At 38.9% G+C, this 26,537-nt stretch overlaps 1 protein-coding gene across 2 annotated transcripts in view; it reads right to left on the bottom strand.

The window, feature by feature from the left end:
• Positions 1 to 26,537, bottom strand: part of Tbck (TBC1 domain containing kinase) — a 145,171-nt gene that overhangs the window by 34,591 nt on the left and 84,043 nt on the right. For both annotated transcript variants that reach the window (XM_051165504.1, XM_051165503.1), the window contains exon 23: positions 20,697 to 20,872. In XM_051165504.1, coding sequence (XP_051021461.1) covers positions 20,697 to 20,872 — 176 coding nt within the window. The remainder of the gene's footprint in view (positions 1 to 20,696; positions 20,873 to 26,537) is intronic.

Here is a 26,537-nt window from a genome sequence, read left to right as displayed (position 1 = left end):
CATCAGCTATGACTCTAAAAGCAGTTAGCAGTGCAATTCAACCCAGACCAATGGAGATTGCCCCATGGAACCTCAGGAACATATCCTTTGGGTTATTCAATGTAGAGTCCAAGGTTAGTATTACCCCAGAACTCACCATGACCTGTGCTCATCCCAGAGAACAGAGAAAGTTCCACCCTATGCTGTGTCCTAAGGAGTGGCTGCTGACATCAGAAGCCCTGGTACGTAATACACTTATCCTGAAGTTCCTGGAGAACACCTTCACACTCTATAGATTAGGAACTATGGTAGCTGTTGTTAGAACCCACGGCATGGCCTTTGCTTGCATTGAAGGACCTAGGGACAGTTCTCTTCATATTCTGAATCACCAACACTGTGTGAAAACAACCACAAGCCCTAGTGCCACCAGGTCAAACATGTGTAGGCAATGGCCAGGCCACTTTGCTATGTCCACTGAAAACTCATGATAACGGTTGTGACTTATTGCATTTTTAGATGCTGTAGACACCAAAGCTGAAGAAATCGAGAGATGTGCTGCAGAGCTACCTAAAACAAAGCTGATCTAGATCACATATAAACAAAACTGCTCCTACAAAAGCTACTTCATAAAATAAAGTAAGCATTATACCAAATGTGTAGACATCAATGTAGGAAAACAGGCATCAAAGGAAATATAATGCCCATAAAGAAAAAAATTCCTTCAGAAAAAGATCTCAGAGGAAAAGGTAAGAGATGCTTGAAAAAATTTAATGATTTAACTCAGTAACATGCAAAACAAAACACATAAATAATACAAAGAAATGAGAAAAACAATTGAAGTTACAAATGAGAAATTCACCAAAGAGATAGAATTCACACAACACACAAACAAAAAGCATGGACCAATCTTGGAACTAAAAACCCTGAATAAAGTAAAACTATAAAAGCTTCCATGAAAGACTAGAGAGTTTATGGTATGGAGTTAACTCAGATAAGAAAAGGAAGGAGATGCACTGATAACAATACCCAGTGATTTCTACATATCCAAAGTTATATGGATAACTATGCATAAAAAAGTTCAAAAGATCAGCTGGAATCAACCAACATAAACCTTTCCTTCTTTCCTTCCTCCCTCCCTTTGTCCCCTTTCCTTTTCTTTTTAGTATGTGTGGATGTGGACCCACCTTGTTTCAGACAGAGTCTCTGTTGTTTTTCACCAAGTGTACCAGGCTAGCTGGCTAGGGAGTCTCTTGGGCTCCCCTGTCTCTGCCCAACAGCAGTAGGACATACGCTTTCCCCCTCACCCAACAGCAAGAGGACACACACTTTCCCCCTCTTATCAACACATGGAACAATCTTTAAGATAGATCATATGTTAGCCTACAAATCAAGTGTGATAGTCAGTTTTAATTGTCAACTTGATCGGATTAAGAAACATCTAGGGGATTAGTAGAACACATTTCTGGGTGTGTTTGTAAAGAATTTCCACTGAAAATTTGCTTATGAGGGCACTAACTGAGCTAATAGCAAGGTGAGGCTATATTATATAAATGCAGATTTATTGGGAGCAGCGGGCGATGGAAGGAAAGAGAGAGGTGAGTGTGGAGAGAGAGGGAGAGGGCGGGAACAGAGGAGAGGAGCGGGAGAGGAGGGGGGGGAAGGAAGGGGGAAAGGGAAGGAGAGAACAGGAAGGGAAAAAGGGTGCTTCAGGAACCAAAATGTCTGGATTATATAGTGAAGGGTCTCTGGGAGAGGGGAAGTAGGTAGGGACCTACCACTAACCTAAGAGATTGGTTGATGGATTCATAGTATTGGGATGTGATGAGGTCAGGAGATTGGGCCCATTTAGAGGACATGGGTCACAGTGTACTACTAGTCATTGAGGACAATATATTGCCCTGGCTTTTTTCTACACCCTTCCACACCTTGTAAACAGCTTCCTGGTATATACTTCCACTGTGATGAGCCTAAGCATATAGGTAAATAAACCAAAGATTGAATCCTCTAAAGCCATGACCCAAATAAATACTTCTACCGTTAAGATATCCTGTCAGGCATTTTTTTTTTCACAGTAATGTAAAAAAAATTCTAATACATCAAGTTTCGGTAATTTTTTTGAAACACAGTCTTTTTTTTTTTTCAAAAAACAGGGTTTCTTTTTTTAGTCCAGGCTGTCCTGGAACTTGCTCTGTAGACCAGGCTGGCCTCCAACTCATAGGGAACAACCTGCCTCTGCCTCCCAAGTGCTTAGATTAAAGATGTGTGCTAGCTAAGTCCAAAAATTTAAAAATTGTAATTATGTCATGTTCTTATCAGATAACAATGGAAGAGAAATAAAAATTGGCCATAGTAGAAAGTATACACGTGGATGGAATTCACTAACACGCTCCTAAAAGGGCAATGGCTAACAGAAGAAATGAAAAAAGAAATATAAAAGGCTATAAGCAAATGAAAATGATTCCAACATACCAGGATCTATGAAGTCTGGCCAATGTGGCACTTACAGAGAAGTGTATAGTAATGCACAGGCAAATCAAAACAGAGGTGGTTCACACAACTCAGCAGCATACTTAAGAATCGGAAGAGGTGAGAGCAAAAAAACCCAAAGCAAACAAACCAACCAAACAAACCCACAAGTAGAGAAAGGACTGAGAACCAGAACAGAACATTTAAAAGTGAAATCAGTCAAAGCAGTTTGTTGCTGTTTGTAAGATAGGCCAGGTGACCTCAATCTCCACCTGCCACCATGCCCAGTGATGGCCACCATGCCCAGTGATGGCCACCATGCTGAGTGATGACCATCATGCTGTGATGACCACCATGCCCAGTGAAAGAGCTGTGGTTTTTGAAAAGGTAAATGAGACAGACTAAACATTTGGCTAGATTGATAAAGAGTGAGAAGACTGAAAATCAGAGGTGAAAACAAGGGTTTCACACCACAGAAATGCAAAGAACCATGAGATGCCCCTATTAGAAATTATTTCTAATAATGTGGAAGCCTAGAAGAAATGGATAAATTTCTCAATACATACTACCAAATGTGAATTGAAAGTAAGTGGAAATCTAAATAATGAGCAACAACACTGAAACAATTAAAATATCTCATCTGAAAAAAACCTCAAGAAAATGATAGCTTTGTTGCTAGTTACACAAAATATTTAAATGACTTATTTAAATTCCTCTTAAACTTCTCCTCTTATAGAAATGGGAAGAACTCGGCCGAACTCTTTTTTTTTTTTTTGAGCCAGCATTACCTTAGCGTCACAACCACACAAAGATCCCACACAAAGGAGAAATAAGTACATATACCCCTGATGACTATAAATGCAAATGGTCTCCACAAAATAGTAGCAAAGAAAATCAGCATCCCATTTAAAGACCAAACACCAGGACCAAGTGAGACTCATCACAGGGATGGGGAAATGGTCTGAAATGCACAGATCAACCACTGTGACACAGTGCCTCCCAGAACAGGGGACCAACACAATAGATATAGAAGAGGTCCTCAATAAGATTCAGTACTCCTTTAAAATTGTCAGTCTGGCTTGGTGGTGCACATCTTGCACACCAGTACTCAGGAGGCAGAAGTACACAGGTCTCCAAGTTTGAGACAGCATGATCTACAAAGTGAGTTTCAGGCCAACCAGAGGTACATATTGAGACCTTGTCCCATAAACAAAATCAAATAACAAAAAAGCATAACACTGTCAAGATATTAGGATGGAAAAGAATGTATCTCAGAATAGTAAAGGTTACAGATGAAAACACATACAGCTTTTCCTATAAGATCCCAAAATACAAAAATATCCATTTAATTTTTCTCAAGCTAGAACTGTCTTTAAAAGATCACTTATCAAAAGAAAGAAATATAAATCATAAAGGAATTGAAGAGGCTAAAAAGAGAAGACATTGAATGCTCATGACATCCCATGTTTGTGGATCTTAAGGCTCATTATTGCTCAGATGACTCTGCTACTTCATTACTAAGTGCTATTCTCATCAAAATACTGACTTCCCCAGAAATAGAAAATAGCCCTAATATTTACATGGAAGCAGTAAAGATCAAGATAAGCTATAAAAGTCTAGGAGGTAGGAGAAAGAGGCATCACAATACAATGTTTGACATCAAAACATATTACAAAGTTATTGTAACCAAACAATATATTGTTATGCTATATACACACATAAATGGACAAAACAAAAAATTAAAGTTAACGTACAATCATATCGCTAAATAATTTTTAACAAAGGCACCAAGAATATCCAGTAGACTGAAGATGGTCTATTCAGTAAATGCTCAGTCTCACAATGATTAGGAAAAGCAAATCAAAAGCATGAGAAAGTGGTGGCACAGGTCTGTATCCTCAGCACTGGTGAGGTAGGCAGGTAGGGTATGAGTTCAAGAGTACCTAGTGTGTACAAGAGTATATAGTGAAAGTCTATATACTCATTAAAAAAACAAAAACCACTACGCTATATCATCCAATCTCAATTAGAAAGGCTGTTATCAAAACACACACACACACACACACACACACACACACACACACACACACACTCGTGCACGCATCAAAAATCCAAAAATAGCAAATGATAATACAAATGTGGAGAAAGGGTGGTGGGAATGTAAATTAGTATAGACATTATGGAATACCGTATAGTATTCCCTAGGAAACTGAAGATAATTATACTATAATGACACATTGATTTTATCACTGGAAAAACAATCTTTGTACTAAGAAGATGCATGCACTCCTATGTTCACTGTAGTGCTGTTCACATTAGCTAAGCTATGGACTCTAGCTAATGTTCTGAGTAGATGAGTCAGTAAAGAAAGAAAGTAGATAAACACAACAAACCATTATTCAGGCAAAAAGAATGAAGCTGCCATGGCTAGAAGTCAGACACGGAGAATCAGATCCCACATGTTGTCACTGCTGTAAAACTGGTAAGTCTGTCATGAGAAATCGAATGGGACTGTGGTCACTGGAGACTTGCAAGGGCATTAGAGTAAGTGAATCAGAAGTTCTGTAAAGAGATACTAAACCACAGCTGTGGAGGAAGAATTAGTTCTGGGTTCTCTATTACACAGAAGGGTAAGTATAGGTTCAAATGATGGCATATTTCAAAATGACCAGAGAAGTATGAAATTCCAGCATATGGAGATGATTAGTGCTTGAAGGGATAGAAATTCTTATTACCCTGATTGCAATATATATATGTGTGTGTGTGTGTGTGTGTGTGTGTGTGTGTGTGTGTGTGTGTGTATGTGTATTAAAGTGTACTGCACAACATACTATATACACTGTCCCAATAAAGAAAAAACTCAATAAGCTATTTCATATGTAAAAGTCTACCAAACAGAACAGAAATTCTAACTAATTAAAATGATCAGCTATAATATAATGGGTAAATTACTACAGTACTTAGTTTATATACAGTTTAACTTTAAAGATATTCATCTCTCCCATTTGGTATAATATAGCTTAAAATGTAATAATAATCTAAGACAAAGAAATATTTGCTAAAAATTGCAGGCAATCTTGTTTTGTGATGAAGTAAATCTTTAAGACACTGTATTATCTATGAAATGTAAACATGCATTTGGATAAATATATCCCATTAATTTTGAAAAATTATTTTTGCCAAATTATGTGTAAGTGTGCTCATATTTTAGTTATAAATTTAAAGTAGATACTCTATTTTAAAAGCAGACAGTAATTGGTTAAAATGTACAAGGCAGGACAGAAATCACACGATAACCTTCATCAGCAGATGCAGAAAAGATGTTTGACAAAATCTAACACCCCTTTATGATGAAGACCTTCATCAAAAACTAGGGAGTAAACGAATACATTCAACACAATAAAGTCCATCTATGGCAAAACTGAGTTCTTAAGAGCAAGCCAATGGGAGCAATCCAGTAAGCAGCATACCTTCATGACTTCTCTTTCAGCTCTTGCCTCCGAGTTCTTTTGATGGAAACCCCTTCCTCGAGCTCCCCAAACAAACCAAAACAACTTGCATAGTACTGGCACAAAACCAGAATCATGCACCGGTGGAATAGAATAAAGAACCAAGATTTAAATCCATGTATCTATTGCCACCTAGTTTTTGACCAAAAGTAAAAAACATACATTGGAGAAAAGGAAGCTTCTTGAACAAACTGTGCTGGGAAAACTGAACATGTACACATAGATGAAAAGTTACAGTCTGAAACACTGAAACTGCCATAAGCATCTCAAGATACAGGCACAGGCAAGCTGCAGAGATGATTAGTGGAGACGGGTGCCTGCTGCCAAGCCTAACTCCTGACGATACCTGGAGCTGATATGGTGGAAGGTAATCAACTCTTGCAAGTTGTCCTCTGACCTCAGCATGCCCATACATATGCTCACAAGACACAAAACGAATACATGCAGTGAAAAAGTTATAAAACTTTAAAACGCTACATCTAACTTACAAGGAATTCCAAGAAACAAAAAGTTGTATTTTTTAAAAATTGCATATCAAAATTTTCCTATCAGTGGAGGCATCACATATGTAACATAATAATGATTTTAATAACTTCTTGGTATGGAAAAAGAAACTATAAAAGATAATGCAACTGAAAAATAACACAAACGTGTGTATGAATCTACTTTGCCATAAAGGGATATTTAAATCAAAAAGAGTAATATAGGTTGTCCAAAAAAATAAACATCTTGATATTAAATGATAATTTAATAGTTTAGACTGTTAGTTCTACTTGCTTGTCCCTTGCTAAGTGCTCATTTTGTTTCCTTGCTGCAGGACTTCTGAACCCTAACTCCTCAGTCTCCCCCCCCTTCTCTGTCTGTCTCTCTCACACCCCACACACCCACACATACACACACAACAATGTTATGTAAACTTTTAGGTAAACTTTATTTATTTGGGCTTGAAAGACAGAGAAAGCTCTCCCAGCAGGACTGCTCACACAGGTGTGAACTGCAGATGAAGCTCCAGTTTCACTTCTTATAATGGCCTCAGTCTGTGGTGTTAGTATGTATACAAAACAGGCTAAGAAATATCAAAATTAAAATTTTACACATAGGTTTAAATATGATTTTTGACCTCATGTCACCAAAATTGTTTATTTACTTTGCATATCTTATAGAAAGTGCTGAGGGGGCCCAAATAAATGGGACACTTATGGCCTGAAATTTGAAAATCATTAGAATTCCTGGATACTGTGTATAACTGTGTTTCTTGTTGCTATCCTGTCTGTAGACTTGTGCCAGGATCCATTTCTTTTTAAATGTCACAGAATGCCAGTGATTCATGAAATGACATCCCTGAACTTTGAGGCTGTGAAAGGAACATGTCTGTGTAAGACCCCAGATATTCATTAGCGAGCTGCAGTCAGGCTACTGTGCCCATCCCTCTCCATGAAGAAAATGTATTCTGTAGAGCCGCTGGTGGAAAACACTGCTAGAGGATCTGTGTCAAATCAATACTGAATTAAATCAGGCTGCACAGGCAAACTGTCACCACTGCAGCCTTGCCAGAAACTTCCTGTGGGTATGCTAATTATGCTCTGTGGGAACAGCCCTGCTGCCCATCTAGAAGTGTGCCCCTGTCTCACAGCAGCTCAGCTGCCACTCTGGAGCAACCTCTTCGGATATTCCACCCTATATTATGTCAACTGTTATGTTCACCACCACCAAAAAACCCTCATGTTTTGTTTTCCATTAACAACTCTATTGTAATTCCGTTTCTATCACCCCTCGCCCTAATCTTCATCAACATAATGCATTCTATAATCTTCCCAGCATGGTTTGTGTCTGACCATGGACATATTTTTCTATGTTCATTTTGCTGTTGCTCTTACAGGACGCAGCTCTCAGACGATCCTTCCACAAAGTGAGATCAGGAGAGTGGTGTTGACAAAAGGTGAGTTAGGATGACAAGATTCAAGGGTTTCTAAGGCCTAGAGAAGAAACTTTTTGCTATGCCATTACCAATTCTGATTTCTCCAAGATTATTTCACAAAACAATGAAAGTGTATGTTTAAAAAGACAGTGAATAAATACCAACTATTAATTTCTAGGTTTCGGATGGCTGCAAGGGAACAACTAGATTTTTTTTTTAAATGAGAAGTACATGAAGGTTCACTGGGAAAAGCACTGATGAACACGCACGACTAACTAACAGTTCCTTGACCTGGACAGCAAGGCTTATTAAGTTCTCTGGCTATAATATTTACTTAAACATCTCATTTCACAAAGGATTTGAAATAACTTTTAGTTCAACTTATAATCTAATACATGTTTTTATTTTTCAGCCCTTCCTAATACATTATTTCCATCGGCCAAAATAGTTTCTGGTGTACTGAATGAAGTGATATCCCAAGTCTGGAATTGATACTGGGAGAAAGGAAGTTTATATAAAATGATAAACATCTTGCTAACTCCAGACTTGAGGAGCTCTGTTTTAAATAACAACTAGGTTCAGAAAATGGACAACACAGTTGCCATTGAGGCGCAACAGGCACTGCAGTTTTCTTCGCCCTTGTCTGCACTGACAAGTCCATGTGTTTACCAAGGTACTTGGAACAGATACAGTCCACATTAATGTGAAATGAATCAGGTACCTAGCATATGCTCAATAAATATTTACTATGTTAATAAAAATTATCCAAAATTCACCTTAATGATGAGAGGGAGAAAAGGAAGAGAATAGTCCCCTGTTAGACAAAACATAACCCTCTGGAAGATGGTGGACTAGGAGCCAGGTTGGAAGGAGCAGTGGGTACCAGAAAATAAAAAGAACAAGAATATTTTTGCCAGGCAACCAGCTGCTTCTCCAGGCTCAGGCTGGACTGATCAACAAACCTCTTCTACAACTGGACACATACTTTCTCCACCACCAGACTGGCCTTGCTTTCTGCATTTCACTCTAGGCAAACTAGACTAAAAGAGTCCTACAGGAAACAATTTAAAAAGTGGTGCTAGTGGGGATTTCAAAGAAGGAGTTCCTAGCAACTATTGTCAGGGCCTCCATCAGTGCCCCAACAGGGAGAAGTGGGAACTGAATGCAGATAGTAATCAATCAGTGTGCTTTGGGCACCACACAGCCATCCATTCCTGACCCAGTGGGGCCTCAGGAACAGTGTGGCAGGGTTTTGCCGTGGTTATCCACAGCCCAAGAACAAAATCAAGAAAACCTGACATGCAAAGGGAATTGAAAACCCACAGGGGAGGAAGAGCCCCTCTAAACAATATGGAGCACATCTTCAACTAGGGCCAGAGGAAAAGGCAGGGGATCCATGAAGAAACAACACTGGCATGCAGACCAGTGATCTCATTTTCTACCTTCTCTGTCCTGCTCTCCTTCCCCACTACAGCCATTCGTCTTCTGCCGGAGAGTCCACTATCTTCTACCTCCACCCCGCTGCCTCTCTCTCCACAGCTAAGTCTTATCTATACAGTATAGCAGGGCACAAAAGGAGGCCAACACTATCCCCCACTGTTAGTTTCTTTTTAAATGATTCTCTGTGTCTCTTTCCTTTCTTGCCTTTCTCTCTCCCATATCCATTCCTCTTATTGTTGTATTTCCTGAAGTCCAGAGACTGACCTGATTTATAATATCTGGGCGCAATCCTTACCTCTCTTTAAAAATCTAATGCTAACCAAAGCTTCCACACATCTACTCATTTTTTTCTCCTGCCTCAATTATTCCCACTCCTTTACTTTTCATTAACAACCCAACATTTATCCCTAGGCTTGCCATGGTTGCTCACCCTTTTCTTCCATTTCCCTCATACTAATGTAGTAGCACAGACAGTACCACTGGGGTCCAAACAAGTGTCTGTTTTCCAGTGACCTGCTACTCTGTTTAGCCAGAGTGAGCTGACTATGAGTAGTCACCACCTCGGGGCAGCCTGTGGACTACCTAGTCTACCTAGACAGAAATGGCATCACAACTGTACTACAATGCAATCTCTTCTGAACCTGTAAATGCATCCACTGAAAGAAGAGAGGAAACCACAATTAAAAGAACAGCAGCAACAAATCTTAAACAATAATCTAAGTAGATCCCAGAGCAAAAAGACCAAAACACAACATGAAAAACCAAGAAAACTTGTCTCCTCTAAAAGCTGTCAACCATACACTAATGACCATTGATGAAAATGACTTAGACAATCTGACTCTGTTGCCTGCCTTTGGATCACTTTTCCCAGCTGGGCTGCCTTGTCTGGCCTCAGCAGGAGAGGATGAGCTTAGAACTGATGAAACTTGAGGTGCCAGGGTGAGTTGGTGCCCCTTGGGGGCCTCTCCTCTGAGCAGACAGAGAGAAAGGGTGGGGGAGGGGAGGGGAGGGAGGAGGCTAGGCCAGGCTGAAAAGTGATTAAATAAATAAATGAAAAAATGACTTAGACAAAATTCCATATGAATTCTAAAGAATGATTATAATTATGATAAGATAGTTCTGAGAACTCGAATATTTTCCAAGCAAATATAAACAGCTGAATGAAGCAATGAAGTCAATCTATAAAATGAACATGTAATTTAATAAAGAGATAGAAATATTGAAGAAAGCCCAAGCTAAAATAATGATTGAAATTAAAAAACACAATGGGGCAAATAAAATGTTCAGTGGAAACCCTCCCTAATAAAATGGGTCATGTGGAAAATAGAATATAAGGCTATGAGGACAAAATAAAGGAAACAGATCATTAATAAAGATCAATCAAAAACTTTAAAAATGTATGAATATAACATGGAAAAACCCTGAAACTCCATCAGTTACAAGGAGAATTTCATGCAAAAAGTCATAGAAAATAGTTTTAGTAAAACCATAGAAGAAAATTCCCTAAATCTAAGGGGACAGAGCCCTTCCAGATACAAGAAGCACACAGGACACCAGACAGACAGAACCAGAAAAGCAACTCCTGGCATTATATTATAGTTAAAGCACTAAATGAACACAATAGAATACCTTGTAGAAAAGAAAGGTCAAGCCACAGACAAAGACAAGCCCATCTGAATAACAACAGATGCTTCAATCTAAACCATGACTGATGTATTTCAAACATTGAAAGATCACAATTGCCATCTCCCTCTAATAAACCCAGCAAAACTGTCATAATGGATGGTGGAAAAAACCACTTTTTTTCAACTGTAAAAGCAGAGTATAGGAATTCATGACCATCAAGCTAGTCCTGTAGAGGATTGTAGGGCTAGTACTTCAGTAGAGAAAAAGATAAACACACTCAGGAGACTACAGAATACAAGAGGAAAAAAATAAACGATGCTATGGCACTTATAAAACCACACAGAATCTAAACAGTTTCATATTAAAATGGCAGCTTTTTTATGTTAGACTTGGTAGCAAACCCTGTACTTGAATCTCCAATACTACCATTGGGTTATGTTTTGGTTTAAATGAAGCTTGGCAGCCTTATTCATAATAGCCAGAACCTGGAAACAGCCTAAGTGTCTCTCAGTAGAAGAATGGACAAAGAAACTGTAGTACATTCACACTATGGAATACTACTCAGCTATTAAAAACAAGGAATTCCCGAAATTTGTGGACAAATGGATTTGAACTAGAAATGATCATAATGAGTGAGTTAACCCAGAAGCAGAAAGACTCAAATGGTATATACTCACTTATATCTGGACACTAGCCCAAGGGATATGTCACATGAAAGTCTTCACTTACCAGGAAAGTGGAACAGAGGGGAGGACATCCTATTGGGGCTCTAGGTGAGAGAAGCATAGGAGAGTGGGGAAATAGAAGGATCCAGAGGGTCCTAGAAACCTACAAGTAGAACATTATGATAGGCAGATTTTGGGCCCAGGGGTCCTGCTCAAACTATGGCACCAGCCAAGGACAATACATGCAGTAAACTTCAAACCCCTACCCAGATCTAGCCAATGGACAGGACATTCTCCACAGTTGAGTGGAGAGTGGGGTCTGACTTTCACATAAACTCTGGTGCCCCATATTTGACCACATCCCCTGGATGGGGAGGCCTGGTGGCACTCAGAGGAAGGATAGCAGGCTACCAAGAAGAGACTTGATATCCTATGAGCATATACAGGGGGAGGAAATCCCCCTCAGTCACAGTCATAGGGGAGGGGAGTAAGGGGAATATGGGAGGGAGGGAGGAATGGGAGGATAGAAGGGATGGGATAACAATTGAGATGTAATATGAATAAATTAATAAAATGTATTTTAAAAATAAAAATAAAAAAATATTGTTTCATTGCAAAAAATGAAGCTTGGAACTGCTAAGCAATAGCTACATATCCATTATATATGTTCTAACACTATTAACTTTCTTAAATTTGGATATTGCCTTTCTTACACTAAAGTAAATATTACATTCTATAGTGAAAATAGCAATCTGTTTCTAAATAAATCTTCATATGAAAACATTATCAGTAGTCACACTATGTCTTATACACTGAAATTTACTTGTGGTCTAAAATGGACTCTTTTTGAAGGAGAATCCTATATTGTGGATCAGTGGTGCTTGCACTTTAATGTGTAGATGTATTTGAGGTAAGTGACTGTAGACGCTGAAAAGTAGAGAGAGAATGGATAGTCATAAGATTCAAACACTTAAGACAGCATCAAAGACACAGAAACAAAGTACCCCGATGTCTCCCATAGCTGGGAGAGGCAGTCTCTTTTGCAGGAGAATGTAAGAGAATTTAATCATATTTTATCAGGGAAGATCCAGCAGTCCTAGCTGCTAGACACTTTTACCATCTTCAAAGACTTGCATTCCATAAACATAAAAAACACATAGAATCTGTGTAGTACCCTGGATTTGAAAAGGATCTCTGATATGATACATAGGATACATACGATGCTACAGTCAGGAGCCATCTTGAGATGTAAGCTAATGCCTGATTTTGAATTCATGTAAGGCTGGAATTTTGATTTACTTAGGTGTTATAACCCCCTAAATATTCCCACCTTTGTGACCACACAGACATCATTCCGCTCTGACTTAGAGGAAATGTACAGACACCTTCTGAACCCCGCCTGGCCCAGATGGGAGACTTTGATCCAAGCCAATGGGTGAGCTGCACCACAGGAGAACATGCCTGTGCTATAGAGGGGATGGACGGTATTACCATCGAGAAATAGTAGATTAAAGTACTCTGCTTCCAAGCCCAAGATCTGCATAGCTCCCTGTGAGCTCAGGCCACTGGCAGGACCAAAGCCAAGCACTCAGGTGTTTCCTGTTGTCCCAATCTCATTGCACTATGCTACAGTGGCTGTTATAGACACAGAGGAGAGGTAATCCTATAGTTTCTACTGTTACCTAGTTTACAGGGCCTCAGCCAGCTATAGACCCAACCATAACCCTACAGCAGCAAGCACTACTGCTAAATGAGGGAGAACCCTAGATCCAGTTGTCACTCTAACCCTGGGAACACATGGAACTTTGTTCATCACCACTCAAGACAAGACCCTTGACAAGCGCTGCTGCCAGCAAAGAGTGACACAATGGTTTCCATTTGCCACCTCTTCTATACAACTCCCATCCCTACACTTTGTCTAACAACCCACAAAAATTATGAGTTGCTATGGGCATCACAGGGGTAGTGCTATGGGTTCTACCAATGATATCTGGTCCTAACCCACTGTACTTTAGGACTCTCACTACTGCTCGGGTTGCCAGTGTCAGAGGGCCTTGCTAGACGCACAGCTAGAACCAGCAGGTCTTGAGGAGATTCTGGTTAGCAGATAGGGCCCACTATTCCCACTGTATGAGTACTCCACAGCTATGACTATCAGCATGGGACCTGCTTGAGCTCTGTCCTTGCTTTTGTGTGGCTCATAAATAGTGGGTTTCTGCGTCCATAATAATCTGCACTGCACCCAGAGTCGTTGATCATAGACAAAGAAGCTACAGGGAAACTATTCTATGATGCCAACTTGGAAATATAGCCAGACCTATATTCAAGTTGATCCATCTAACAAAATGAAATCCCAGTGCAGGAGCACAAGAAATATGGAAACTCAAGGCAACATGCCACTACAGGCATGCAGCAAGAACTCTTCAATTACAGATTTTACACCTGGACAAATGAAATACACCATAAATAATATTTTAAATGGTTGTTTAAAAGCTCAATGAAATAATATGAAAATAAATAAACTACTAAATGAAATTAGAAAAATAATTGGACTATCAATGAGAAATTCAGCAAAGAGACAGATTTTGAAATTCTTGGAAATGAGGAGCTAAATAAGCCACCTAAAATGTATTGTTAAAATCCCAGTAGCACACTAGATTATGTAGAAAAAAAAAAAAGAATATTTGTGCTGAGTCCAGGTTTTATATCTGAGAAATATTCAAGACACTTCTCACCCCATACAAAGAATGAAGCATGTATTTATGGCTTTTATGACACCATTAAACAAACCAAAACACATTTTTAGAACATAGAAACACAAAGAGAAGGAAGTTCATAGCAAAGGAAAATTAGCTAATGAAATCCGAGTAGAATATTCTCCTACCTTTGGGAAATAGTGATAACCATGTATACAAGGCACATAGAACACCAAACAGAAAAGATCTCCACAGGGCATGTTATTTTCAAACTGTTAAAAGTTCAGAATAAAAAAAAAAAAAAAAAAACCTCTAAAAATTGTAAAAGAAAGCCACCAACTCTTATTCAAAAGTCTCTCTATTACATGGGTTGGTTTCCAAGCCCCATCCCCAAATTGTACGCCAGGAGGGAATAAAAAGGTATATTCTAGTTCTAAAACAGAAACATAGTCATCAAGAATACCACACCCAGAAGGGATATCTTTAAGAACTGAAGGAGAAATAGAGTCTTTCTAAGAAAAATGAAACTGAGAAAACTGATGACTTCCTGATCAGTCTTACAAAAGATACTTAAGCCTACAAATGAAAGATGGCTACCACTGCTTCTTGGCATTTTGGCTAAGATCAGTGTAAAACAGGTACCACCATGAAAGAATATAGAACCACGAGAAGAAAAGATACACAAAAGAGAATTAAAAGAATCAAGCACTATCAAACCACAAGGATGAACAGGGAAGATAAAAGAAGAAAAAACAAAAAGAGTAAATCTTTAGCTATCAATAATAATAAATAAAAATGAGCTGAATTCTTTGGTTAAAGGACATGGACTAGTTGAATAGATTAAAAGATATAACCTAAGCCCAACAACACATCGTCAAGAAATTTACATCACCTCTGTAGACACCTTGATGGGAAGGAAGGAGAAATGATATTCCAAGCAAACTGAAGCCTGAAGCAAGCAGGAGTAGCTGTATTCACACCAGGCAAAACAGATTTTAGGATAAAAAGTTTAAGATGAGACAAAAAGGGGCCTTGTCCAGTGACCAAGAGATCAAGTTGGTGATGGACACCACTAACCTGAACAGCAGAGTAAAGAGAGCTTCCAGGATGTAAGGAAACATTTCCCACCATTCACCTGACAAAGGGCCGACAGCTAGACTATGCAGAGAACACACACAGCAAAGAGAACAGATGAAAAGCTAAATGTTCTGTCCACCTACTGATGTGGACAATCTAATCAAATAATGTTTAGGTCAATATTTTACGCTTTTTTTTTTTTCGAAACAGGGTTTCTCTGCGTAAACATGGCTGTCCTGGACTCGCTTTGTAGACCAGGTTGGCCTTGAACTCACAGCAATCCACCTGTCTCTGTCTCCTGAGTGCTGGGATTAAAGGCGTGCACCACCATGCCTGGCATATTTTACTCTTGATACTATGCTAGCCATAAGAAATCATATATTTGTGTTTTCCCTTGCATTTTACACTGAAGCCATCCATCTTGTTTAAATGTACACAAGTGAACGTACATGTTGATGAACACCTAGGGAAACTGAAAAAAGTGAAATTGTGAGAAACTATGACTTTGGCTACTATGTGAGATAGACTAATATATACACTTGAATTATCAAGGGCACAAAACTTTTTTCACTACTTCTATAATAGGAGTTTGTAAGATACTCTGCGTTAATTGGCTTCTTTCAACTCTCAACTGGGGATTAAAACACTTTAGGGAAGAAAATGTCCCTGAATACCTGCAAACTATAAAGCCCTGTGAGACTATGTTTTTTCATTGTTCTGATAATAGAAAGTTTATTATTGAGATTAAATATTGTACATAGTGTTCATATTTAACTTTTAGAAGATATTCCAACATAAAGCATAAAAATGTTCAGACAGCTCTAAACTCATTTAACCGACACCTAAAGCACTGCTTACTGGTTGAAGGCCATTCACGGAATGTTCTATTTTACCCACAATAATAATATGTGCCAGGAGTTACCATTATGTAATAAACCTTATTATTATTATTATTTTTATAAATTTGGGCTACTATGTGGGTTCCTAATCAGGCTATTGTGAAACAACAATAATTCTTGTTTATTTACAGATTGCATTTAACTAAATTTTATTACTTATAAATAAATGAATCTGCTGATCAAGTATGTCAAAGAAATTTAAAGAGTTCTAAAGCTAACCACCATCTTTTTCTACAAAGTATATTTATTCAGTTTAAAAAAATCCATTTCAACCTAATGGCTAGGGGAGCACCTTTGGCTAATCCTCGCTGTACAAGCTGAAGGGCCAAGTCCCATCAGAAGCATCTGGAGCTCAGCTCTGTGCTGTGCACCTGAACCCCAGCACTGGAGGTGTGGATGCAGGAGGACAGCTAGCTTGGGCTCTAACTGGCAAGCTCCAGCCCTACCAAAAGATCTTGTCTTAAAAACAGGATAGAAGAACACCCAGGGTTGACCTCTGATATCTGCAATTCACAACCCAAAATAAAAAGAAAATTCATTTCATCCTATTCATCAAAATTTCTTACCCCTACTTACTGTTTTTTTCAGTTCATAAACTATGACCTAAATTCTCAAGCAAACTTTTTTTGCTATTTAAGGAAAAACTGGATGGGAGAGATCTTGGCAGGAGATGAAATAATTCTTTTGGCAATTCTTTAGTGGCTTGAAAATCAGAACGGTATTAAAACTAAGAAGTAAAGGTCAAAGTGAAATTTTAAACTAAAATTACTAGGGTAAAACTGCCAGGAAGATTCCTTCTTTAGAAAAGCAGCCTACAAGTCTCTCCCCTGCCGTACTGTTTGTGAGTTTTCAATGTCGTCAGAGTACTGCAGCTGATATGGTGAAGACAATGGGACACCAGGACATGGCCTCTGTCATGCAAACCATGGAGATTCAGAAGATTATTGTCACAAAGTTCTGTACAGCTTACATGTTGGAAATTTTAGCTCTTAATTACAAGCATGTAAAAATGATTGTTACTAGTTTAAATTCTTGGTATATATCATATGCTAAGTTGGATACTTTGTATATTGTTTCTAAAATGACTTTGCTAAGCATAAGTATTATAATGTGATAAGTTTGCTAATTTGACTGGACTAAGGAATGTATAGAAGGAGCTGGAGAGATGGCTCAGAGGTTAAGAGCACTGGCTATTCTTCCAAAGGTCCTGAGTTCAATTCCCAGCAACCACATGGTGGCTCACAACCATCTGAGATCTGGTGCTCTCTTCCAGTGTGAAGGCACACATGCAGGCAGAGTACTGTATAAATAAATAAATCTTTAAAAAAAGAGCAATGTGAAGAGCAGTGAAGTCATTACTGGTGTGCTTATGACACTTCCAGAGATGAGTAGATGAAGAGCTTCCTGACTTAATGAATACATTGTCCCACTGGTGGGTTAACATGCTGGTATTATTGAGAGGTGGTAAGAGTAGCATCAGGGTCAAGTTAGAGGAAGTAAGTCACTGGGGCTGTGTCCCTGGAGCTGTGTCTTGCCTGACCTCTTTCTGTACCCTCTCTCCCTGCTTTGTGTCTCAACATATGAATCACACCCCCCGAGATAACAGATGTCACCTCTGAAACTGCATGCCAAAATAAATCTTCATTCTTTGAGTGTCTCTGTATTTTGTCACAAAAATAAGGTAAGTAATACATGTGCTTGCACTTATAAACAGGTACATGGAGAGACTAGATTGATTATTCAATGTTAAGTAATACATGCATTTGCATTTATATATAGGTTGTAGGCATAAGATTATTGTGTAATTAAAATTCCAATTTCTGTGCCCCCCCCAATAATCTGGTTGAAATCCTTGTTCTGAGAATCTTCTGTCTCAATGTTGTGTGAGCACTGCTTCTCAAATGTCCCCTAATATGCATATAAAACAGCTTTATATCAATCTCTGAGCAGGGGAGAGACTAGGACTGGACTTCCTGCCAGCCAGGGGAGGAAGAGTCAGGAGAAGGAAGTCAGGGGAGTCAGCCAGGGGCAGATATTCAGGAGACATCAGGAGAGAGAGCGCGCAGGAACAGGGAAAGCTACAAAGTGCAAGTATCTCTGGGATGTAAGCTGAGAGGAAACCAAATTAGTGTAGAGGGTTAAGAATAAATCAGTAACTGCTCAGTTCTTGTTCTGTGAAGCTTGCTTAAATAATATAAGCAATTATTTGTGTGATAGGCAGGTTAAGAAAGAAGCTGGGAGCTGGGCGTGGTGGCACATGCCTTTAATCCCAGCACTGGGGAAGCAGAGGCAGGCGGATTGAGGTGAGTTCGAGGCCAGCCTGGTCTACAAAGTGAGTATAGGACAGTCAACAGTACACAGAGAAACCCTGTCTCAAAAAACCGAGAGAGAGAGAGAGAGAGAGAGAGAGAGAGGAGAGAGAGAGAGAGAGAGAGAGAGAGAGAGAGAGAGAGAGAGAGAGAGAGAGAGAGAGAGAGAGAGAGAGAGAGAAAACACAACTGGGAAACAAACACAGTTACTTAAAATAACCATAACAATAGGTAAGCAGAGAGACTATGAAATATTCAGTGTTACATGACAAAAACCAAGCAGGGTTGAAATCTAAAGCCAACTCTCTAAAACAGTAAAGTAAAAATTTTTTTCTACCATAAAAGAATTTTTAAGAATCTGACACAAGCTGAGCATGGCAGTATAGGATTTTAATCTCAGCACCTGGGAGGTAGAGCAGGAGGATCCCTGTGAGTTTAAAGTCAGCCTAGTTTATATATCAGTTCTAGGCCAGCCAGGGAAACTTAGTAAGATCTCAACAACAATAAAAACAAAACAAAACAAAAAAGACTAGACAACAGTTATGAACTGAATTGCAATTACTCTAATTTTAATGAATATGCAGCATAGATATTTTTCTATCTACTTTCCTTTACATTAATATTTAAATATGAACTTTAAAAAATAGGAAAAAGGACCAAATTTCATATTAAAAATATTTCATATAGGGGCTGTGGAGCTGGCTCAGTGGTGTGGAGCACTTGTTGCTCTCCCAGTTGACTGGAGCTCAGTTCCCAGCATCCACATAGTGGCTCACAGTCATCCATAATTCATGTTCCAGAGAGTTAGATACAATTTTCTGGCCTCTGGGGGTATGAGGCACATATGTGGTGACTATACATACAAGCAGGTAAAACATTCATACATAAAATAAATTAAAATAACACACTAAATATTCACCTTTTATCCCAACAAATGGCAATTTTCCCCTTGGGAGGCTTATTCAAACTTTGGAAGACTAAAGAAAGTGTTTATTTTCTAGTGTAAGTTCTTATTCTTATCTCTTGAGATCCTTTAGTAACTTTTTATAACCTTCCTTGTATAAACCTATGGAGCTGTTGCTTCTTTCTCTCTCAGATTTCTGTCTGTTGTTAATAAATACAATTTGGCTGGGAAATGGGAAAACATCGACACTTACAACTAATTGGAACATTAAAAAAACCAAACCAGAAAATGTCAAGTAATAAAAATGTATACTTGTGCAAAAATATATAGCTACAAACAATCTAGTTATGAAAACTATTGTTTAACATGTCAAAGGTTGAAATGTCTTTCCATTAGAGTATTTCTTTGTACACCTTAAAGTATACCTTATTAATTTACCTTGTTATCACTAAAACAGTGCATGCATATTAAGCGAAATTCAATTTCATGAAAATAATTAGGATAATGGAAAATTGGGATCTTTGGAACACTGAAGTTATAAGTAAAAGTTAGGTTGAACATATCTGTAAAATTTCTATTGAAAAGCATAGTGGCGGGGGAAGCTGGAGAGATGGCTCAGTGGTTAAAAGCATGTACTGCTCTTCCAGAGGTCCTGAGTTCAATTCCCAGCACCCACATCAGACTGTTTGCAACTGCTTGTACCTCAGCTCCAAGGAGATCTGACACTCTTGGCCTATAGGAGAACCTATATATACTTATACATTATATATATATTATATATACTTATACATTATATCTAAGGATATATATATATTATTAAAAAGAAAAACAGTTTTCTCAACATTATTTCCTTGGTTATGAACAAATAAGTTGCTATTATATCAACAACTCTTAACATAGTTTATTTAAAAACAATCTTCCTTTGCTTCTGTAATCCCATATAAGAAGTTCTCGTATTCCTAGCTAGTATTCTTATGTAGAAAATAAAACAAAATGTCACTGGGGTAATATGTCCAAACAGCCTACCTCACTATAACATCAAAGGAGACAAAGACCTCCTGACTTAGCCATGTGAACACAGTCATATACTAGGAAATAGTCACATTAATAGGATGTAAGTGACAGCATTATGAACAATGCCAGTCCCAGGACGTACCAACAGTCCGTCTCTTAGGGTTTATGACTAGTGTCTATTAACACATACATACCAGGTCTGTCTTTGGAGGATCTGTACACTCAACAGAGAAATATGGTGCTGAGCTTCGGACTCCGCTGCTCTCAGAAGTCGGCTTTGGAGGCTGAGCATACTGTCTGTATGTAGCACTTTTAGGAGTCCAACAAAACAGATTAACTGACTCTCGTACACAGCGTTCAATGTCAATTTCTAGGTAGAAAATAAGGAAATGGAAAAGCTGTAGAATTTAGATTGCATTGTTAATATAAAAATTTTCCTAGATTTGTATATGTATATGAATAAGATGAGAACTAAACAGAAAAGAATCAAACAAAAACAATGTAGATATTAATGAGCATATTAGTGATTGAAAGGTAGGGGATATTTGGTTTTGTTACATGCATATCTGTATTTAAATCTGTACATATCATGTGTGGGTTTTATTTGACATTATTTATGTATGCATTAACATTTTTGTGCATTTTCAGTATATCATCTAGATACCATAAAATGTGTCTCTACATCCTATTGAGACTCAAGGTGAGAGAAGCTTTGGAGAATGGGGAAATAGAAGGATCCAGAGGGTCCTAGAAACCTACAAGAAGAACGGATCTGGGTCCAGGGGTCCTGCCCAAACTATGGCACCAGCCGAGGACAATACGTGCAGTAAACTTCAAACCCCTACCCAGATCTACCCAATGGACAGGACATTCTTCACAGTTGAGTGGAGAGTGAGGTCTGACTTTCACATGAACTCTGGTGCCCCATATTTGACCACATCCCCTGGATGGGGAGGCCTGGTGGCACTCAGAGGAAGGATAGCAGGCTACCAAGAAGAGACTTGATACCCTATGAGCATATACAGGGGGAGGAGGACCCCCTCAGTCACAGTCATAGGAGAGGGGAGTAAGGGGAAAATGGGAGGGAGGGAGGATACAAGGGATGGGATAACAACTGAGATGTAATATGAATAAATTAATAAAATATATTTTAAAAATGTGATCAATGTTTCCCCTTTGCAAAATGAAAGAGAATTGGTTGTAGCAACATGTAGACAAGACTCAGACGCTGACCCACCACAGCTTCTAGTGAAATATACTAAAAGTTCCTCTGCTGTTTAGTAAATACAATATAACATATTTAGAGAAAAATGATCAAAACTCAACATAGGCATTCCTATCATTTATAATTTCTTGAGGTATTGAAGTTTCATATAGAGATCAAATGCACTCATGATTTTTAAAAAGAAAAGTTTTCAAAGATTTCCTTTTCTTTCTCAGCTTTGATGCAGAGGCAATGCATATATGTGGTCATTACTACTGCAAACTACTGTCTTTGGTTGGACTGTTGCCAGGAGGCCAATGATTCACATGAAGAATGAATCATTTCTATCTGTGGAAGGTGGAACAAAGTAGTAGAAATTTCAGATGACTGACATGGAGTCTAGCACTGGCTAGTCCTTTCTTCATTCCTAATACCAGAATATGGAACTATTCTCACTTTGTCCGCAGTTCCATCATGTTGGCTCAGATAAGCAATAGATTAAGCACATGTGTTTAAAATCCAAATGGCTAAGTTTTCTATTCTTTAAGAAGTGAGGGGGGGGGGGACAGGCATGAAATAGATTTGGTGGATGGTGTGTGGGTTACTGACCTGACTGGATGGAGACACCCCTAAAGTGAAAAAGCTCACTTCCGGCTGGAGCTGGTGGGAGGTGGCTGGCAGGGCAGGAAGGTTAGTTAATCCCTGCTCCCTCCCTTGTTCTCTTCTGCTCTTTCCTCTGCTGAGTGCTCCTGTCAGTGATGGTCAACAACAAGCTCACAGGCAGCAGAGTTCAGGAACCACAGACCCGAAGCTCCGAGTCTGTGAGCCAACGCACACCTGTCCTCTTTTGAGCTGTTTGCCTCAAGTATCTTGTTGTAGAGAAAGACTGCTAATGGTGCATGCCTCATGGATCTGGCATCATTTCTCATCATGTAGAGACTCGCTGAGAAGGGAAACAGCATTTATTGGGTCCCGGCTACCTGACATGGCTTTCTATTGTGCATTCTTGGTCTATTTACTTTTCATAGTGATTTCAAAGTCAGGTCATGCCTACTCCAGCCATTTGTGTTGGAAGAATGAGCTAAGTCACTAGGAAGCAAAGCAACTGTTAAATGTGTCACTCAGGTAGGATGCCTGAGCTACCAAAGCATTATAGGTGTCCTGATTCACTTAGGTTTGGAATATAAACAGCAGCTCTGGGAAGATCAGACACTCAATTAGGCATTACTTTATTCACTCTTAGCAATTTCTGCCAGCTTCACAGCTGGTCACTTCCACGGCCACACAAAGAGGTCAGATTTTAGATTTCATCACTCCACATGTTATTCCTGACATATAACTCTATAAAGAGTTAAGCAAAATTTGACACATAAGTGAATTTGTTGGAATATAATGCCAATATGATAAAATGTGTTTTTAAAATTTTCCACCACTAGTGACCAGAAAACAAATACCAACTAGAAGAAAAATAAAATTTGTAAGTTTTTACATGTTTATAAAAAATGTGAACAATTTATTTTAGAAAATTTTCAATTAAAATAGTTGAGATTAAATACTAATTAGCTAAAGAGAAGAAGTAGTCAGTTATATACATTGTGTGTATTTAATACTATGTAGTCCCCACTGAAGAAGAATTTGAGTCCACAGATTTTGTAGCTCCAGACTTCAAATCAGTTTGACACATCTGTCATCCAGCAAAAGCCTCAAATCAAGTCAGTGATCCATATCAGTGGCACAGTTCCACCTGTCAGCGGCAAAGGAAAATGCCAGTCTCCACCCGATTCTGAACACTGCTGCAGCTCTGCCTAAGGTGAACAGTGAACCTGAAAGTCAGCAGAGGGCCCGCCTGCTTGCTGGGGTGGCAGATGTCCCAGTCTCCACTCACCTAACTTATCCATCTCTAAATCTTCCCATAATTAAAAAACAACACAAACAAATTTTATAAACTCTAAGATGTGCAATCATTTCTGTAGAGCATTCTCTTACCCACAGCACCGTTTTTTTTTTTTTTTTTTTTTAAACTCTTACATTTGTAAGTAAAACACGAATCCCATGTTAAGGTCTCTCAGGTTTAAATCAAGACTGAGAAGGGTTGTTTTTAATTTTTTCTCTCTGGTTTCTTCATCCTCACACATCAGTATCATATCTCTCAGAAAAACTAAAATATTTTAATATGATAAAATCCCATTCCATTTTTCTATGGGAGCAAAGTCAGGTTGAAAGAGCAGTGTCTCTTGAAGCAAAGCTATCTCCCTCGAAACCCTTGCTTCTTTTGTTTCAATGGAAATGAATTGCTTTTTAGATCTATTGAATCCCTGCTTCCTGGACACTTTTTTTTTTTTTTTTTTTTTGCTATTATGAAGACTTTTTTTTTTTTCCTCTTTGCTATATTTAATTCTTTTCTTTTCTTTTTTAAAAACAGGATAAGACATTCATTTCTTGATTTTCCACTACAGGTTGCTAGACCTCACATTTTCTTGATTTTCCACTACCTGTTGCTGGACCTACCTCCCTTTGCAGGAGCCTCCATAGAGAGGGTGCACAGAAGGCAACACTCCTTTACTTATTTATCTTTATTCCACCTGAGGATGGCCTCACTAAGCACAGCACTTCAGGGTTGGACCGTCTTCCTTCTGAGTTAAACGGCTCCACTGTCTTCTCTAAGAAGTCAGGTGAGATTTGAATGTGAGAAAATTTGTGTGTGAGTTATCTTTATGTGCTTTCAAAATATCTCACACTTCATAAAGATATAATAAAATATCTACTTCACAGAGTAGAGGGTCTTATGTTAGAAAAATTTCAAAAGTATATAAACTTTAAAAATGATTTAAAGTTGTTAGGGAAGAGAACTCCGTTGTTTGCCGAGGTTTTCTATCCCCACCACAGGTTTTGAAAAGGGGCATGGATGTTGCGTAAGTTTGGGTCTCAGCCTAAACACAATTTCGCCATGCAAATAGGACAGGGTCACCCAACTGCTCATTTAGTGAACTCTTATAGTACCCAAATTCTTCAGCACACCAAACAATGCCCCTAACCAGTACTCTATCAGTGTCACCAATGTTTGTCACCACCACCACCGCAGCACACCCAGCTCAACTATCTCCGCTAGTCACTTTATTTGCCTTCTACCTGCATTAGGGGAGCATGCAGTTTCACCTCTGTGTTGTCCTTGTGCTATTTTCTAAGTTCCAGTGTTTTCTCACTATCCTGCACACAGCTGTAAGGTGTCTTGTTTATTTCTATGTCCCAAGTGCCAGTGCATAGTGCAGTGTCCACCAGAGAGTAAAGGTTGCTAAGCATGTATTAATAAGGAAAGGGGTCACAGTCAGAAAGTAAGGAAGCTTTCCTGCTTGAAAACACTGAAGCAAAGCTGGTGAGTTGTCTCAGTGTTAAGCATTACTGCATGTTTTCCAGACACAGTTCAACTCCTGCCTACATGTAGCATTTTTTATACTCCCTGTCTGTTGGTGCTGACACAGAGTTCTTGCACTATTTGTCCCTTTTATACACTCTTCCTCGCATAAGTGGATCATGTCTATGGTCAACAACTTGAAGAAAACAACACCCTTTCATGTTCTGAGCATCTAGGAGGAGACAGAGCTGCTTGATATTCAAGTCATTATATTCTCTTTAACTCGTTAGGCTGCTGTCAGTGGAAGCTGTTTACTGAGTCTAACCAACTACTGGCCACTTGCACTCCAAGTTTCCAGTTCTGCTGGCCATGTTATTACTAAAGAATCTTTCATAGTACTCAGATCCTCACCGTAGCTGCTGCTCACACACCTAAAGCTTGCCTCGCTACCTTTCCTATACCATAAGCATGGCTACCCCTAACTTGTTTTCCACTTCTGCTTGGGCTAACGTGTACGAATCCATCCAAGCATTTAACATTCTGCCAGATTTTCAAATCCTTGAGGGAAGTTGAACCCTAGCTGAAAAGATTAGAGAACCAATGCAGGAGCCAGTTAAGTGACCTGCTCAAGTAAGGCAATTAGTATACAATTAAGATAACTCAAAGGTGTCAGTCACCTTTCAATAATTACCCATGAGTGCTATGTGACAAATAGCAAAGAACAGGAACCAGCAACAAGACTAGTTATACACATAAACACATATGTCATCAGGTATGTACACACTCTTTGTAGGAAGTCTGCAGTAGTGTGGAGTGAATGGATGGATATATACATAAATGCAACCTTGGCAATGTCTAAGATGAAAGAAGGTAGAATATTCTCATGATTTTGGCTCTAATTTACCCCCCTTTCAAATAGTCTGTACATGTGTAATTACTGGCACAGTTTCCAATGCCCTTATTGTTCCTGCTGCCTAATGCCTGCAACGAAGAGCTATATAATTAAAAAATGCAATATACAGTACTGATACATGGGCACTTAGACTGTGTTTCTACTCCCAATCTGTCTTTCTCAGTTTCCATGGAGGAAACAGACAGCACAGGTGCTGCTAAATGGCAAGCATCACACCTCAGAAAGCACAAGGAGGCAACCCAGCCTGGAAGACAGCGCCAGGGCAGCTGCAGCTGCTTTCTCTCAACACTTCATGGTGAACCAGAAACAAACCAAGAGCTTTTATTTTTGTGTTCAAATTTGCTCAGCACTTTGCAGGCAATTGGTAAGGAGTGAGATGGTTTTAATTTCTCAACATAATTCAGTATAGTTCCTTATATGAAAATAAGAACACTCTAGTTATTTCCTCCTGGCTTCAGACTTGAGGAGCAAGCATCTAGGGACACTGGCGTGAGAGCCTTCTTCACCCTGCTTGCTTTAAAAACTGCATTTGCTTAGCTCTGATCCAGCAGATCACTGCACTCTGA

Source organism: Acomys russatus, chromosome 23 (assembly GCF_903995435.1).
Source record: "Acomys russatus chromosome 23, mAcoRus1.1, whole genome shotgun sequence".
Classification (NCBI taxonomy): Eukaryota; Metazoa; Chordata; class Mammalia; order Rodentia; family Muridae; genus Acomys; species Acomys russatus.
Note: the sequence above shows the minus strand (reverse complement) of the source record. Positions and strands in the feature narration are given on the sequence as shown.